The sequence below is a fragment of the Penicillium angulare genome (assembly GCF_028827245.1).
Source record: "Penicillium angulare strain IBT 27051 chromosome Unknown utg000005l_segment0_segment0, whole genome shotgun sequence".
Taxonomy (NCBI): Eukaryota; Fungi; Ascomycota; class Eurotiomycetes; order Eurotiales; family Aspergillaceae; genus Penicillium; species Penicillium angulare.
The window spans coordinates 2,919,824-2,934,900 of record NW_026623164.1 but is presented as its reverse complement, the minus strand read 5'-3'; the positions used below and the strand labels follow the sequence as shown (position 1 = coordinate 2,934,900).

Sequence of the window (15,077 nt, the reverse complement as noted above, 5' to 3'; positions counted from 1 at the left end):
TAAGTTTTATTCCGCCGTAGGATTTCCGTATTCTCACTCACCTGCCAACGCGTGGGGAACATGACGGATTGAGGAACATGGCACCAATCAGTATAGGGCACCCCGAAGTTACCCCGCAAAAACTGCACTAAGCAAACATCTAGCGCCGGTGATATCTCCTTTAATGGATATTTGAACTCCAGATCAAGGCGCGAATAAAGTTTAAAAGTGACTTAGCAATGATAAATCTTCCACTAGGAAATTTCTAATATTCGATCTCTTTTCAGTATTTTACAGTACACATTCTTCGCATTTGTTATACATTGAAATTTTCACAAAATCATGAAGCCACCAAAGTGAAAATGAAAGGAAGCAAGATTAACAAGCTTTATCCAGTGCTCCCTGAACCCAGCTAGCAGCCGTAGTATCCCAAATCTCAGGATAGACCAGATGAGCTGTAATGTTGCCTCCACTAGCGCAAACCGGATCACCAACATTACAGTAGTCTTGAATGACATTCCCGTAGTACTTTGTTAGGTGTTCAACCTGGAAGTTTGGGCGAGGATATTTCTGGGGTTAAATTTAGTTCAAAAGTATCTTCAATTGACTAAAGGGCGCAATATGACTTACTCCGGTTACACTTGAAGTGTTGAACCCTTCATCATAGGGTTGGTAAGGGGCATGTCGTGGATCGCCGTACAAGACAAGAGCATCAACTGAATCAAGAGTTAGGTGAAAAATTGTAAAATGGAACCAGTGGATGTTACTATGTTTCCCAATGTCAACGTCAATTGGGGCAGTCAAATTGCCCAAAGTTGCGTCACCTCCGCCACCAGCAAGGGTGTCGGCAACAACCATAACCCCCTATAAATCACAGGCTGTGATTAGGAGAAGAGAAATTTAGAGATAGTACAGCTTTAAATACGTACTTGGGAATAAGCAAGAACTACGAGCTTGGTTTTGGTGTTTCCACAACGCTTTACGAATTGAGTCAGCTGTTTATCAAAAGCTTTCTTTCCAACGTGATAGCTGTTGGTGGTTGTTTCATCGGTCGCAGGGTATATGATGTTCTCGTAGGTTGTTTTATCGTTATATGTACTAATTAATTCGGCCAAAGTCTCCAGGGAGCCTGGGTAGGACTCTGTAGTACCACGCGCAATCATGATATGAACATTCGAACATGCGGTACTATTGACAAGCTGAGTAGTCGCATATTGAACAGGTTTTGCTGTAGCCAGATGGCCACCAAGTAGAAGAGATGCAACAGTGGTAACAAGGCGCATGTTGAGAATGAGCGGAAATAGGAGTGGGAGTTGGTTCAAAAAGTGGTCTATTTCTCTTTATTTAAATTTGAGACTTACTCTACTGCAATTGCTTTATTTTTTACTTTAATTAGATTTCCGGCGAATATTCGGGCGACTATGCTCTATTTGGACCGCAAGTTCTTGGAACAAGATTTCCACGCAAGGATGCACGCAAGGTCCCACCCAAACCACAATTTACTAGCCGCAAATGCCAATTAAAGTTGAGGACTTGGAGCTTAAAGAAATCCTGGAAGCACGTTGGTCCACTACGGCGGGCCTCTGTTTCATCAAGCATTTAGTATACGAACCGTTAATACTACAAGTAGGGTGGGCTGTATTTAGCTCGCAATCTTACACATATTCATAATAAGTAATCTTAAATCTTGTGCTGTAGCTTAAGATTTCGGTTATTTGAACTTGACCTAACATGAGCGATTGAGATCCGAATTCCGGGATTTAATGTGTAACGTAAATATGATAAAGGAGAAATTAAATACTGAGCGAAATAAAAACTGTTAAAGTCAATGATACTACAGTACGCAGCATATTTCATAATTCTTCCCACATTGTTCCCCACATAGATCTTCATTCGTCCCGGGGAAATCTGCCTGAACCGTATATTCTCCGATTGGCCAGCGGTATTATTTAAATTGATCTCGGCTCTACCAAGTACCAATTGGTATCAGTGAGCCGTAAAGAAGGGTTTATGCCGAGCGTGCTTCGGACTATATGGATCTCCACCCCTGGGCCTTCGCTGTGACATGCCACTTTACGAGGTTGAATTTCCAAACACTTCGATTTCCGAACACTTCTTGTATCCCACAAAATAATCTATGAACAATCTCGGAGGTCAGCCCCTAAACGAGTCTGTATGAGAGAATGTTTCAAAATAATATAGGGATGTTGTTGTTCGTGAGCTGCTGACGTAGCTGTTAGGCCGAAACCACCACTCGGCTATTTGTCGGGGAATTTTCAGCCGCCAAGCATACTAATAATCTATGTGGATTCGCTCGAAGTGAAGATGCCTTACAGCCTCCTGCATTATTTGCTCATGCTCGGAGAGGCAGTGAGGCGACGATTCCAGGGCGTAAAAATCTACAATTTATCCCAGTTATCACTCAATAATACATTACCAGCTATCTCCTATCCACGAACACCGTGACTTCTATGCTGAGAGAGTTGAATTTCCCCACCTGGAAAAAACCGGAAGAGGATAACCCATCGAATATAGGCGAAAAGCAAAAGCAAGCCGAGCCGATAACAGGCAGTGGAGGGTTTGGCAAGAGTTGATTGTTATGTCTTTCGTGATTGGTGAAGGCTGGGTGAACTCCATGGTTGGTTGAAACAAAATTGAATGGTTTAAAAATAGATTGAAAAACAACTTGACAAGATTTGAATCAATACACTCGTAGCGAAAAAGAACATGAATAAAAACAGACCTGGTCAAAGATGTACCACGCTATGGGTACAAAACAACATAGTAGTATATTTCGGTGTCCAATCCCACTGGAGCCGATGTCCTTCGCGTGTAGTAGCTCCATAGATTGGAGTAGGATATAGTATCACATCATGCAAGCACAGATTCTGACCAACTCCCCATGTTACGTGGAGAAAGAGATTCTTATGCTCATCCACCGATAGACCTAAGCCATTCGCGTCCTCTGCAACACACTTCTGGGTCTTCACAAAGGCGTTGGTGTTGGAAGGCCTTGAAATTTCTCATAAGCTCTATAATATCATCGCAAAGCTTAGCCAATTCATTCTTAGGCCTATCAGCCTCAATTAAAACCGCTACCAGTTAAGCTAATGGCCGGTAAAAGGGCGGGCCTTGTTATGGTAGGCGGGTAAGTCGATGGAATCATTGAGGGTCGCATTTATGTCTGACCACCTCTGGATGAATTCAGATGCGGGAAATTTCTTCTCAGTCGCATTGAACCAAACACCGGAATACCACATGATGCAGATCTCATTCTTTGGGACTGGAAGCCTGAAAATTTCGACAAGGTAGTCTGCGAGAAGTGCCGCCTCCCATCGGAAGCGAATAGTTGCCTCGAACATCATTTGTCAGAAACTTCAAGTTTGAAGTAGCCATCGCAAAATTCCGTCAGTTGAATGTTGATCCATGCACCTTCTGGCCGGATAATAATGTACAAGATATTTCCTGTGGGGGACCTATAAAGGACTGCCGAGAATGCGGGGTTGACCTCCACTCCGGCTTACCCCACGGGGGAGATACGCTCAGTCCGCAGCCATAAGTCGCCTAGTGTGGGGGCTCATGTGAAGCTTTGGCTTTTTATTCACTGTCTCTGCACATTATCCGGCGAATCGAATGCGTTTTTCTTGAGAATGCGACGTCCACTAACCCAATTTGTTCAATATTTCCGACTGCCCTGTTTTTTGTGTCTCGTGTGGAATTGGCTTGAAGCCATCTCCGCAAGTTGAGCTTGCGGAGACTAGACCTCTCCTGGATATTATGATGGCTTTTCCGTAATGCCGGCTTCTTCAATCGATCTGGAGGCCAATGCCATGGCAGGTTCAATATTCCAGCTCTGGCTTTTAAAATCCTCCTCCCCCCGCCATTTCAGCGACTGTTTTCGAATGGTTATACAACAGGTTTGAAACATGTTAGGCATCGATTTGGACTTTCAACGCCACAAATGGGCCATAATTTACTGCTCCATCTCTGCAGTGGGTGCATTCGTCTTCGGCTACGACAACACCTATTACAGTGGAATTCTGGGCATGCAGCAGTTCAAAAATGACTATGGCAATCATTACGAAAATGGGGCCAAAGCCCTTGCGACCGACTTCCAATCTCTTACAACATCAAGTATCTATATCGGAGATATGTTTGGCGCACTTATATCTGGCCCACTAAATGATTGGTTCGGGCGAAAAACAGTGATGTGGATTGCTGCACTTTTTGTCCTGGCTGGGGGAATTACTCAGGTCGCCGACACAAACATCATGGGAGTTATTGTTATGGGGCGTATTCTCATTGGGCTTGGTGTTGGAAACTTCACCGTGACTTCGCTTCTCTAGTTGGTCTCAGCTTCCCGCTTGACGGTCTTAAACTAACAGCTATAAGTATGGGGGAAATTGCCCCTATCGAGATCCGAAGCCCAGCGCTCTACATGTATCAGTTCCTTCAATCTTGCTCGCAGCTCGTCGCATCTGGCCTCACGCAAGGCACAAACTCGATCGAATCTTCGCTTTCCTACAAGCTCCCTATGGGCGGCCTCGTCATCCTTCCCCTCGCGGCATTCATACTCCTCCCTTTCATCCCGGAGAGTCCAACATGGTTCATATCCAGAGATAACAAAGACAAAGCCGAAATGTCACTTCGTAAAATCCATAAAAATGACCCAAGCTACGACCCCACCTCTGACATCGAACTCCTCGAGCGTGAACGCGAACACGAAGAGGAACAGCTAAGCGCCTCCTCTTGGAGGTCTCTCATCCTAGACCCCATTGAGCGCAAGAAACTTCTATGGGCAGCAGGAGGCATGTACGCACAGCAAATATATGGCATTATCTTCTTCTACAACTATGGGGTCGTCTTTGCCGAAGAAATAGGCGTCTCCCAGCCTTTCACAATTACCCTTATAACAATGATTCTGCAGATCATCGCCGTCGCTGTGTCCGTAATAACAGCCAATAAGCTGAAGCGTCGCACAAACCTCCTCATCAGCACCTCTTTGATTTTCTTCGCCTTTATAGTAATAGGCGCTATTGGAACACAGAAAGAGCTCTCCACGGCATCCAAATACGTCATCGTGGTTTTTTCTTATGTCGTTATCTGCGCCTATAATTTTGGTCAGGGACCTTTGACCTACGCCATCACGCGGGAACTCTCAGTTGGTGTTAATCAGAATAAGATTATCTCCGTCTCTGTCGTGGCACTTTACTTTTTTCTGTGGGTCATTTCGTTCACGGCGCCGTATCTGTATACTGATGCGGGACTGGGGCCGATGGTGGGTTTTGTGTATGCGGGGACAACACTTACGTCCCTTGCTTGGGTTTGGTTTTGTGTTGGTGAGACTCAGGGGAGGACGCAGATGGAGATTTCGATGTTCTTCACGGAGGGTGTGCCGGCTCGAAAGTGGGAAAATCACGTTTTTGCGGATCTTGCGCTAGGTTCATCCAAGGGGGAAGAAGTTTTTGTTGAGAAGGGCGATGCTCAGCATGTTGAAGAATCAGTTTCGGCGTGATTCATGTCAATTGGGCAGTACACAGCATTGTATTGATGTTGTTATTTGGATTCTGTCACAAATTATTGTGAAAGAGTCTGTAAGAAATATACCTGAAGAAACTGTCCAAATAATCTAGCTTTAAGTTGTAACCCACTAATTCTACATGTTAAGAGTGGATACCTTCTGTTCAATTAACTGATGGGTCTTTGATGGCGCATAAATTGGAAACTGGAAAATATGCAAGCAAGAAAATGCACAACGGTCATGAACGGTCACAGATTCGTGCTCTGCAGTGTGGCCTCGGGTCCACCGGCATCCGAATCCGTCGGCGCTCACGCTAGTCTAGGGTATACTTGCGACTCAATGCTAGAGTAAAGAGAACTCTGACGCTACAGCATTTTTCAATTTCGTCGCTTAGTTTTACGGCTGAAATTTGAATTGTAACGACTAAGGAGAGTTGACTTTTAATCACGTGGAGTCGAATGAAAAACTTGTTGAGTGGCTAATCTAGACTAGTGTGATCCTTCATCTACTTTCTGCTCTTCTTCCGGACCCTGGTTTCTTTCTTTTTGCACCACTCTCCACAGTCGTATTCATCACGGTGGGGTTCTTTGGGTATCTGCGCATTCATCTCTATGCTCTCTTTAATATTGCTAAAGGCTTAAACCGGGTAGAGAATCAGCATTGGAAACTTTGACACAGTATGCTCATTTCTCTAGCGAGTCGGGGTGTCAAGGACCCTGTTTATACCCTCAGGGGAAAAACCGAATTCTGAAAGGAGTCAAGCTCAACGGCTTAGTGAAAAATAGAGGCGCTCTCATGTAACCTAAGTTATCTAACCGAGATATTTTTCCGTGATCTGTGATCATTCAGCCGTGGCTTCTTCGAATCCTTCCAACATGGACGTATAGAAAAGGCCAGGCTGGAAGCAAGGGCATTGAATATAAAAACCGCCGATCCTACCCTCAATTATTTTCTTCCCAGCCAACTCACCTTCACTTTGCATTTTTTAAATACAAATCTATCGCCATGAAGGTTCTCTACGCCCTCGCTGCTTTTGCTAGCTGCACTTTGGCACAGAATGCTTTGATCTTACGTCCTGAAGCTGGCCAGGTGGTGGCCCCTGGTGACGATCTCGTCGTCCAGGTCCTGCTCCCTGTATGTTGGAACCGCCTTATATCTTCTTGGCTTCTATTGATGCTTGAATCTAGGACACTACTTCGTCCGATACGCAAATTGGTCTCGTAATTGCCCTTGCCGATTGCGCCTACACCTGCTACCTTCCCAATATCGGAATGGGTACAGTTCTTTACAATGGTGCATTTGACCCCGTGTATCATGAGACCTACTTGCCACCTTATCAGAATTTCACCGTCACTGTTCCTTCGAAATTCCCAGCAGGAAACCTTCAGGTCAATGTGGCCCATTTCTCCTTGGTCGGAGTGAGTGTCCTTTCACTTTCAAGAGCAACTTGCAATCTGCTAATATTTGCTTTTAGGCTGGTCCGACACCTGTCATGGAGACTTTCAACCAGACTATTGTCGTTACTTAGGTGAATATGGAACTATACGTTCGAAAATAAAAGTGGGAAGTTAAACTAAGACCGCAACCTAGGACTAAGTAACGGAACGTCTAAACAATTTGTTGCGACGGTTGAATAGATATCGAACCTTGGAAGTCAATTAATCTGAAATTCTTGGACTTTGGGTCACCTCATATAAAAGGAGGACCATAGTGCTTTTGAAAACAACTCTACGAATGAGAGGCATCCGGGAATCCCAAGATAACAAGAAGTCTATACCTACTTGGTTGCACAGGTGGCTTTTCAAGCTATGTTAAGCAAATCATTCAACAATATACGAAGAAATAGCCCCAAGGAATTTTATATCATTATGGAATTAAAAGGTACAGAAGTCAATGATACCCAGTGAGTATCAATCGTCTCAGGCAATTGGTATTTGGCAAGGTCTAAAATTAATCAATACCGAGCCAGCTCTCAATACGCTAAGTACTCGTAATAGTAGAAACTATCAAATATAGCTCAATGTACTTCGAATATATATGACTTGGCCGGTGAATGATACAAGTCATGGTCAATTCCTCATTCATTTTCTTTCAAATCCCATATCATCGTCGTCATATACAAATAATCTCAAGATAGCCTTAGCAACCTCTACGCCATCATGTTCCAGGTGCGCTGTCTCGGCTGCACGGTTTGCATGGTCGAAGTCTATGATTCCACCACCATCGACCCGGATCTGGATCTGTCTTTTTACCATATCCTCATCAAACGCCAAATGTGCCTGTGAAGTAAAAAGCCGATTGGCGATGTACAACCCTTGAATAGGTGTATGCTCAGTTTGTCCCCAGCAGGCAATTTCAGTACCTGGGGATATCATATCTGGACCCGCAGATGCAGCAGTCGGCAGGGAGACTACTTGGTCCTGGTGCATCTGGTGCAAATATACATGGCCTTCGCGAGTGCGGAACAAGCGTTGCCCGACAGATGTGAGGTTGATTCGGCAGTGGCCTAATTCCCAGTCTTGTGAAGGCGCGGGCCCGACAGAGCCTCCAAGGAGGCGAGCGAGGAGTTGGTGACCAAAGCAAACTCCCACAAAGTGGAAATCAGGGCGCTTGATCCAGAGGTCCTTGAGAAGCTCCAGTAGATCGAGAATCCATGGGTTGTTTCCGTGCGCATCGTACACACTGCCGGTAATCAGCAGACCGTCAAAATCGTCAAATTCCTTTACAGTTGGAACCCGACCGCCGTAGTCTGACACGACAAAGACTTGATCCGTTTCCACGCCCAGAGGTGGATGATGAGCACCGCCAGCTTTGGAAAAGTGCTCATGGACGATTCTGCCAAAGCTTCTCCCGCCCGAATATGTCTCTGGATGAGGTTTGTCGGTCTCGAGGACCATGAGACGTACAACAGGCGCCGATGGAGTGGGCTTGTAGGTTTGATCCATGCTGTATTATTTCTGTTGGGACTTTCTGCGAAGTGAAACTTGAAGAGAGTACAGCGATTTTTGTTGTGGATTGGAGAGGTTCGAGAATATGGGAACCACAGAACGGCAGCGCAGAAACGTCATGACCGTCGATTCTCAATGCCAAGTGACTCGGCACTTCTCTTGGGTGAGGACATCATGTCTCGAATTTCGACGATCGGAACCGACCCACTACCAAGGTCTTGCTGAGGGTCCTTGGCCTCTGCCTTTGGTTAATGATGTCATAGCATCCTTGGGAAACAGAAAAAGTCGTGTCGCAGCAAACTCGCCAGGGTCAGTCGAACTCGAAATCACAATATCTTTATTTTTCCAGGGGTGTCATGCGAAGAAGCTCTTTTTATCCCTTTTGAAGCCGGCTTATCTTAGTATATAGCTTTAAATGTGTGCTGCGGAAGACTTTTCAGTTGGTGGATCGGCGTGGTACCTGGAAAGGAACTTCCAAAGATGTTGATCTTCGACCTTGACATAATTTAGCAATGGAAAACTCCCTTTTCATACCCCCATGCGATGTCAATTGCGAGACTACTCAATGTAAGCAAGCCATGCGGCGGCCTCGCCTCTTCCGGGCGCTAGGTGATGGGCGCAGTCGACAAGGGCCATTTGCTGCAATGGGTCCACGCCGAGACTATGGAAAGACTCGCCAAGGACGATCCCCAACACCGGAAGACAACCAGCGTCTCCGGCGTGCCCCACCCTGTTCCGCAGCCTCAAAGAGGCCCGGTAGCCCAACCACCCTGCTTCCTAGCACCAACAAAGTGCGCTCGCTACTCTCACCCTGCCTCCCAGCCTGCCTCCCAGCCGCCATCAAACCCTGTCAGCTCTTCCCAGCCAGCGCGCCAACAACCTCCCATACCTCAAAAGAGGGACGACGAGTTTGCTCAGAGACGGAGGCAGACAGAGTTGCGTGAGGCTAGCGTAAAAAAAAGAAAAGGAACGCCTGCGTAAACGGCGCGCGGACCTTGATGCGCAAGAAGAAGCCCTGGTTGCTAGGTTGGCCGAAGTAGCTAAAGATATGGCCGCTTTAAAGCTGGAAGAAGATCGGGCTCATAAGATGAAGGGAACCTAGGCCCATTCATGACTATTTCCCCCCTAAAGGACCTTTCAGATACGGTATTTAGATCAATACAGTACTCCTCACCTGGGCAAGATTCTAAATTTCCCGTAATTAGTTAAATCCCGTATTTACGTACCTGCAATATTTCAGTGGTCGCCACAAGGCAAAGGGCATGCAGCGAAGCAACACTGACAAATCTGAAGATAAGTAGCAGGGTAACTTCAAGCTTGGAACAGAGCCTGGGGGCGTTTAAATAGCAAACTTGAATCTTCCAAGAATATGCGGTTTGAAGCAACGTGGCAGTCATACTATCAGTATAGCCTAGAGTACTAACCTTGGAGCTAGTACTCGATAGTTAGTACTACTAGGCTAGTTTTCCTACATACCTAGTGAAGACGGATGGCAATCATTTTTACAAATTGAAAGATTTGAAGATGAGGAGAGGCCTCATACGAGCGATAGGCTGAATAAGCTTCTTCTTGAGAAACAACGGTCGTGCACGTGTGATCTAAAAATAACCCTTGGAATCGGACTTGGCTGAATCATATGTGGAGACTACAAATTTTCATCAATCGTTTCCTTCACGCTAGAGTAAGTTTGAGGGTCAATGGTCTTGACATGCGAAGAGGTCTGGTCCATTAAGTGACAAGACATCTAAATTTCCCTTGCCACTTTGCAGCATGACAAGCGCGTTCCAATAATATCCGAGTATCTCCCGAGCTGGATCGAGCATTTCATAAAATAAATGACAGTGCCGATCTATTTCCGATTGTGAACTAGCTCATATCTTATCCTGGAATTAGGCGTGCAATATTTGAAGACACACGAGTCACTAGTGCTAATAATAGTGACAGTCGCCGTGTTTTCAAACAGCAATAAATAATCATTGAACTCTCATTTTCATATGGAAGTTTTATTCATTGTTTTTCAGTATTACGAACTTGAATTATTATCCATGTCACTTAAATACCTAATGACGATACCATGTTCAGAAAGCTCCGGAGATGTCTATTTGACATTTTGCTAGCATCCGGGATCTGTTACGGCACACATACGCGGCGATCAAATTTATGGAGACACGTTGTCAAAGTAGCTTTTCTCATAATTCTATGGCTTCTCTTAGTCGCTGCAGTCGTTTATTACGAAGTCAGAGAAGACATCAATGGGCAACTCTCTCCAGGTCCACGGGAAAACAAAAATGAAGCAGCGAACGGCCGACTTCGGGCGTCTAATATCCCACGCAAGATATGGCAAATGTATTTGACACCACCAGACCGTGATGCCAGTGAAAGCAATTTCAAAGTTGATACCAAAAATCTTGAGGATACGGTTTCATGGTTGGCTCACAACGTCGATTACGAATACTGTTTGGTCGGGAATGAAAAATACGAGAAAATAGTCGATCGACATTTTAAAAGAGACCAAAGTTCTCGGGCAATTTTCAAAACACTCGGCAATTATGGAATGAAGTCCGATTTGTTCAGATATCTCATCCTCTTTGAGGAAGGTGGGGTTTATTCTGATATCGATACGATTAATCTCAAGTCAGTGGAGCTTTGGATCCCTGAGAAGTATCGAAAAGATGCTCGAATCCTGATAGGAATTGAATTTGATCGTCTTGATGGAGGTGATTGGAGTGAGGTTCATTCAGACCTGCAATTTTGTCAATGGACTATTGCTGCAGCTCCTGGACATATTCTTTTCAAACATATGATACAATGGAGCCTTTCGGCTCTCAACAAATACGCCGTCGATAAGGGGATCGCATTTACTGATATGAAGGTCAGTTCATCCGAAGTTATGAGATTGACTGGCCCAGCTGCCTGGACGGATGCCGTCTTCAGGCAGCTACAATATTATGATGACGAGCTTACCACCTTGAGGAATCTGAGTGGACTGTCCGAGCCGAGACTCATAGGGGATATTTTGATTTTGCCAATCGACGGCTTTGGAATGGGTCAAAGTCATTCAAACAGTACTCATGATGGATCAATTCCGGAAGGAGCTTTGGTGCAACATGGATTTCGAGGCTTATGGAAGCATGAAAGCAAAAAGAGATACGTTACATGAGGCGCCACGGTCACAGTGATCCAGAGCCTCCATTAGGGACTTGAAGTGACCAGTAACATTCACTGGCACTGGTGTGTCTACTTGAAGAGGAGCAGGATAATATGGAAAGATCGGGGTAATGCTATTCGAACCAATCAATAATATCGCCAAAAAAATGGTCAGAATATTCGACCTATATTTAATTATTTAGTCAAGCCAGAACTGACTTTGTATGAGCAGATGAAGCCGGACAAACCATAATGTAACAATATGATGAACCAATGGCAAAAAATGCGGCGGTAGCTCCGAGTGCTTTTAGTTCTGCTTAGAAGTGCATTAGGATACATATTGTAGTGGGGAAAGCCTCCGTCCTGTTAGGAATGACCCTTACGGTCGCGGAGTTATTATCCCCTTTTGTTTCTTCTGGCTATATAGCATCGCGTTGCGATTAGTTCTGAATAACACACTTCTTACACTCTTTTGATCATATGGCTGCTACGTTCCACGATTCTGACTTCCCGCGCTGACCAAGGAAAGATAGTGATGTTTTTCTGCGGGTTTTCCTGACTAGTATTCCAATACAGGCCTATTTCCCCTCTTTAATATTTTGAGTGAAAATACGCTAGCGGGTAATAAATTGGAGGACCTGTCTTAAGGTACAAGCAATCACAATAAATTTATTCATGACTGTGCAAGTATGGAAATATTAAATTTGCTGGCATTTATACGGAGTAGACGTTTTGTAGGCAACATGCTAATGTGAAGGAAAAACAAGATGACGTACTATCACACAGGACAGGTACGTTACATTGCCATACTAGAAATGAAATTGAGGCTAGCTTCGGACTAGTAGAAGTGGAAGTTTATAGGTATCAGGCATCGATATGCCTGGCATTGTGACAGGTATACGTAAAATACAGTGGCTGATCTCGAGTGGTTTGGATTCAAAGCTCAACTTGAGACATGCCGTAGGGCCCAAAATCACCTACAAAGCCTGCCAGTAGATCGTCAAACACATTCAACATGCCGGTATCGTCAATGTTTGATATCCATCTTGTCACAGCTTCACGCTCTGATGCATCGGCTAAGGTGGGGCCATCAGGCAAAGGCTGTGACTGCATACTGCGGCTGACTATCATTGACATCGTGTGGCTGGCAAGGACCTCAAAGATATCACGGTATGGAGCAGCCCCATCCCAAGCTTCCGCAATCACTACAAGTACCATAGTGCAATCGGTACAGGTCTTGCTAGCCTCCGAATGCTGTACAAACCGACAGGCAGCAGGAAATGTCCAGAGACAATGTACATAGATCAGTCCAGCCAGAAACAAACAATGGAGAGTGCTCCACGTAGGCTTGATGTTTGTGCCGACGTATTGACGACGATATTCCCGGCATACGAAACTAGCGGCTTCCATGCAGTCGATAAATATGTTGTCCGGTGTGTTCTTGTCCTCTGCCAGTTGAGAGCGGTAAAGGTTGAGGATCGACCCGCTGTAATTCAGCTCATACCATGCCCTTGTCGAGAATATTGACAGTCTTTGCCCATGCCGAGGGGGCGGCTCGGGGGCTGTAGCTCGCCATTGATCCAAATCTGCTCGCAGCTGTATAAACGATGCACGGTGAGTCTCCCAATTGGTATGCTGTGATGCATCTGCAGAGCAGACCAAAGTATGAATTCTAGCCCATATTTGTCGTAGGCGCATGACGTGGATGGCATTAGACATAACTGTCGGGACTCCATCGGCTGAAGTCCGAGGAGTGCCTTGAATTCCTAATATAGATATCTGAGAGTCATTGATATCTAGCGGCAGCTGTGAAGGCTTTGAGTAAGCATTTTGAAGTCGCGGGTTTCCATTTTTCACACAACTCACCTCAGCATCGACTTCATTAAGCTGTATGCCCAAGGGTCGCCCCAGACGAAGAGCGTAGGCAACATCTATTCCTTGAGCAACCCAAAAAACTCTTTTGCTTAGCTCAACGTGGAGTGGATCACGCCTCGAGGGACCGCGCTTCGCACTACGGTGGTACCCAAGTTCTATACATTGCCTTAAGGCCAGCCCAGAGAGTTTCCTGTATGCCGATTGAAGTTAGGAAATTGAACGTCAAGCCAATTTATCCGGAGCCTTGAGCCTTGACTGACCATAGGGATGGACCTTTTAAAGATCGAAGTGAGTACATGGCATAACAAAGAATCGCTTGTATTGCCTCGAGGTTGTCGATAAATAGCACTTCAGGGTATAGTTGAGCAGAGCTGTACAGTTGCTGGGGTAATGGTGAGTGATAGTATCAATGAGTGCTTAGGGAAGCGTATGTACTATACCTCTGCCAAATGTTGGTAGCCAGGAACGATGTGGGCGCCCACAGCGTATACCTACGATGGTGAGATACACATCATACACGATAAACCTTTGCCCGACTTACCATATTAAGAAAGAACAAGGGCTTGGATGACGCGACGGGGTCACTGAAGGCAGTAGGCGAGGATAGGAGCTGTGCCTCGTAGTATCTGAACGTGGGCTCATGGAGAAAAGCATAGTGTGGCTGGATGTTCTCGAAGTAGGCATTACTGAGCATGATGGCTATGTGATAGTCTGGTAATAGACATGGCAGTGGGCTGCTTTCGTCTTTCTCAGACGTAATAAGTGGTGCAGATGCTCTGTGAGTAAGCGCCCCTCGAAGTGAAGAGTTGATCAGATGTGCAAAGGCAAACGAAGACGAGGAGCCCAGGTATTGAGGCTCTACTTGGGTGGTTTTAAAATCTAGGAATCCCACTTGCGCAGGCAAATCGGAAGCCGGACTGTCTTCTGTCTCCGACAGAAACATGGGAAGGGAACGGCTGCTATTTGTACTGGCGGGTAAAGCTGGCGGCAATGAAGTGCTAGCACCGGATGGGTGCTGGGTCTCCCGCTGTTCAATTGAGGCGAGGCGCTCCTCCAAGGATTCAAGGTAGTTCCTTGGCCGAAGTTTTTTAGTTACGGGGTCCTTGACAAGACAGGCTACTCATTTGTATGAAGGTGTAAGCAGGAAAAAAGGAGGTTCCATATGCGGCATATGCCGCAGCACAATACATACTCAGGTGAAAGCGATGGCAATTTGCGCAAGATGGTACATTTTCATCGCACTGGTATAAGAATGTCAGCGCGATAAAAAAAGTAGCAACAGGTGTGCTACTCGGAAGCAAGAAAAAAAAATTCACCTTCAATTTCTTCTCTTTGCAATGCACGCATGCCCGGTTCGCCCTTCCAGGTGTCCGCCGTCTTCTCCGAATCTGTTTGATTGTCGCTGGAGATGTCATTCGGGGTATATTTTTGTTGCTGCTCAAAATAAGAAAAATATTGGCAGGATGTCGGTAGAATCTGTGTCAAAGTTTGGAAAGGTCTTCACAGCCGGTGCTTAAGAGAGCACAGCCACCAGCTCCTACGATCCTTCGCATAAGTCTGCGACCACTCGCGGCAACTCTCATATCACCGCTATATTCTGCCGTGAA

General features: G+C 45.6%; 8 protein-coding genes across 8 annotated transcripts; 4 read left to right on the top strand and 4 right to left on the bottom strand.

The window, feature by feature from the left end:
- Window positions 1-357: 357 nt before the first annotated feature.
- Window positions 358-1,262, bottom strand: N7478_008434 (uncharacterized protein; the record flags this gene model as incomplete). Its single annotated transcript, XM_056924648.1, has 4 exons — window positions 358-549; window positions 610-695; window positions 747-843; window positions 909-1,262. The coding sequence occupies 4 exons, from the start codon at window positions 1,260-1,262 to the stop codon at window positions 358-360; spliced, it is 729 nt and encodes a 242-aa protein (XP_056777374.1).
- Window positions 1,263-3,086: 1,824 nt separating this feature from the next.
- On the bottom strand, window positions 3,087-3,344 carry N7478_008433 (uncharacterized protein; the record flags this gene model as incomplete). The annotated part of the gene is made up of 1 exon (XM_056924647.1): window positions 3,087-3,344. The coding sequence occupies one exon, from the start codon at window positions 3,342-3,344 to the stop codon at window positions 3,087-3,089; it is 258 nt and encodes an 85-aa protein (XP_056777373.1).
- A 561-nt stretch (window positions 3,345-3,905) lies between these two features.
- Window positions 3,906-5,494, top strand: N7478_008432 (uncharacterized protein; the record flags this gene model as incomplete). Its single annotated transcript, XM_056924646.1, has 2 exons — window positions 3,906-4,324; window positions 4,372-5,494. 2 exons carry the CDS (start codon window positions 3,906-3,908, stop codon window positions 5,492-5,494), a joined length of 1,542 nt encoding a protein of 513 aa, XP_056777372.1.
- A 1,011-nt stretch (window positions 5,495-6,505) lies between these two features.
- Window positions 6,506-7,028, top strand: N7478_008431 (uncharacterized protein; the record flags this gene model as incomplete). The annotated part of the gene is made up of 3 exons (XM_056924645.1): window positions 6,506-6,634; window positions 6,688-6,918; window positions 6,975-7,028. The coding sequence occupies 3 exons, from the start codon at window positions 6,506-6,508 to the stop codon at window positions 7,026-7,028; spliced, it is 414 nt and encodes a 137-aa protein (XP_056777371.1).
- Window positions 7,029-7,581: 553 nt separating this feature from the next.
- Window positions 7,582-8,445, bottom strand: N7478_008430 (uncharacterized protein; the record flags this gene model as incomplete). Its single annotated transcript, XM_056924644.1, has 1 exon — window positions 7,582-8,445. One exon carries the CDS (start codon window positions 8,443-8,445, stop codon window positions 7,582-7,584), a length of 864 nt encoding a protein of 287 aa, XP_056777370.1.
- Window positions 8,446-9,060: 615 nt separating this feature from the next.
- Window positions 9,061-9,550, top strand: N7478_008429 (uncharacterized protein; the record flags this gene model as incomplete). The annotated part of the gene is given in 2 exon segments (XM_056924643.1): window positions 9,061-9,399; window positions 9,416-9,550. The coding sequence occupies 2 exon segments, from the start codon at window positions 9,061-9,063 to the stop codon at window positions 9,548-9,550; spliced, it is 474 nt and encodes a 157-aa protein (XP_056777369.1).
- Window positions 9,551-10,522: 972 nt separating this feature from the next.
- Window positions 10,523-11,608, top strand: N7478_008428 (glycosyltransferase family 32 protein; the record flags this gene model as incomplete). The annotated part of the gene is made up of 1 exon (XM_056924642.1): window positions 10,523-11,608. The coding sequence occupies one exon, from the start codon at window positions 10,523-10,525 to the stop codon at window positions 11,606-11,608; it is 1,086 nt and encodes a 361-aa protein (XP_056777368.1).
- A 923-nt stretch (window positions 11,609-12,531) lies between these two features.
- On the bottom strand, window positions 12,532-14,164 carry N7478_008427 (fungal specific transcription factor domain-containing protein; the record flags this gene model as incomplete). The annotated part of the gene is made up of 6 exons (XM_056924641.1): window positions 12,532-12,800; window positions 12,921-13,401; window positions 13,462-13,660; window positions 13,731-13,852; window positions 13,911-13,961; window positions 14,012-14,164. The coding sequence occupies 6 exons, from the start codon at window positions 14,162-14,164 to the stop codon at window positions 12,532-12,534; spliced, it is 1,275 nt and encodes a 424-aa protein (XP_056777367.1).
- Between the last annotated feature and the right edge of the window lie 913 nt (window positions 14,165-15,077).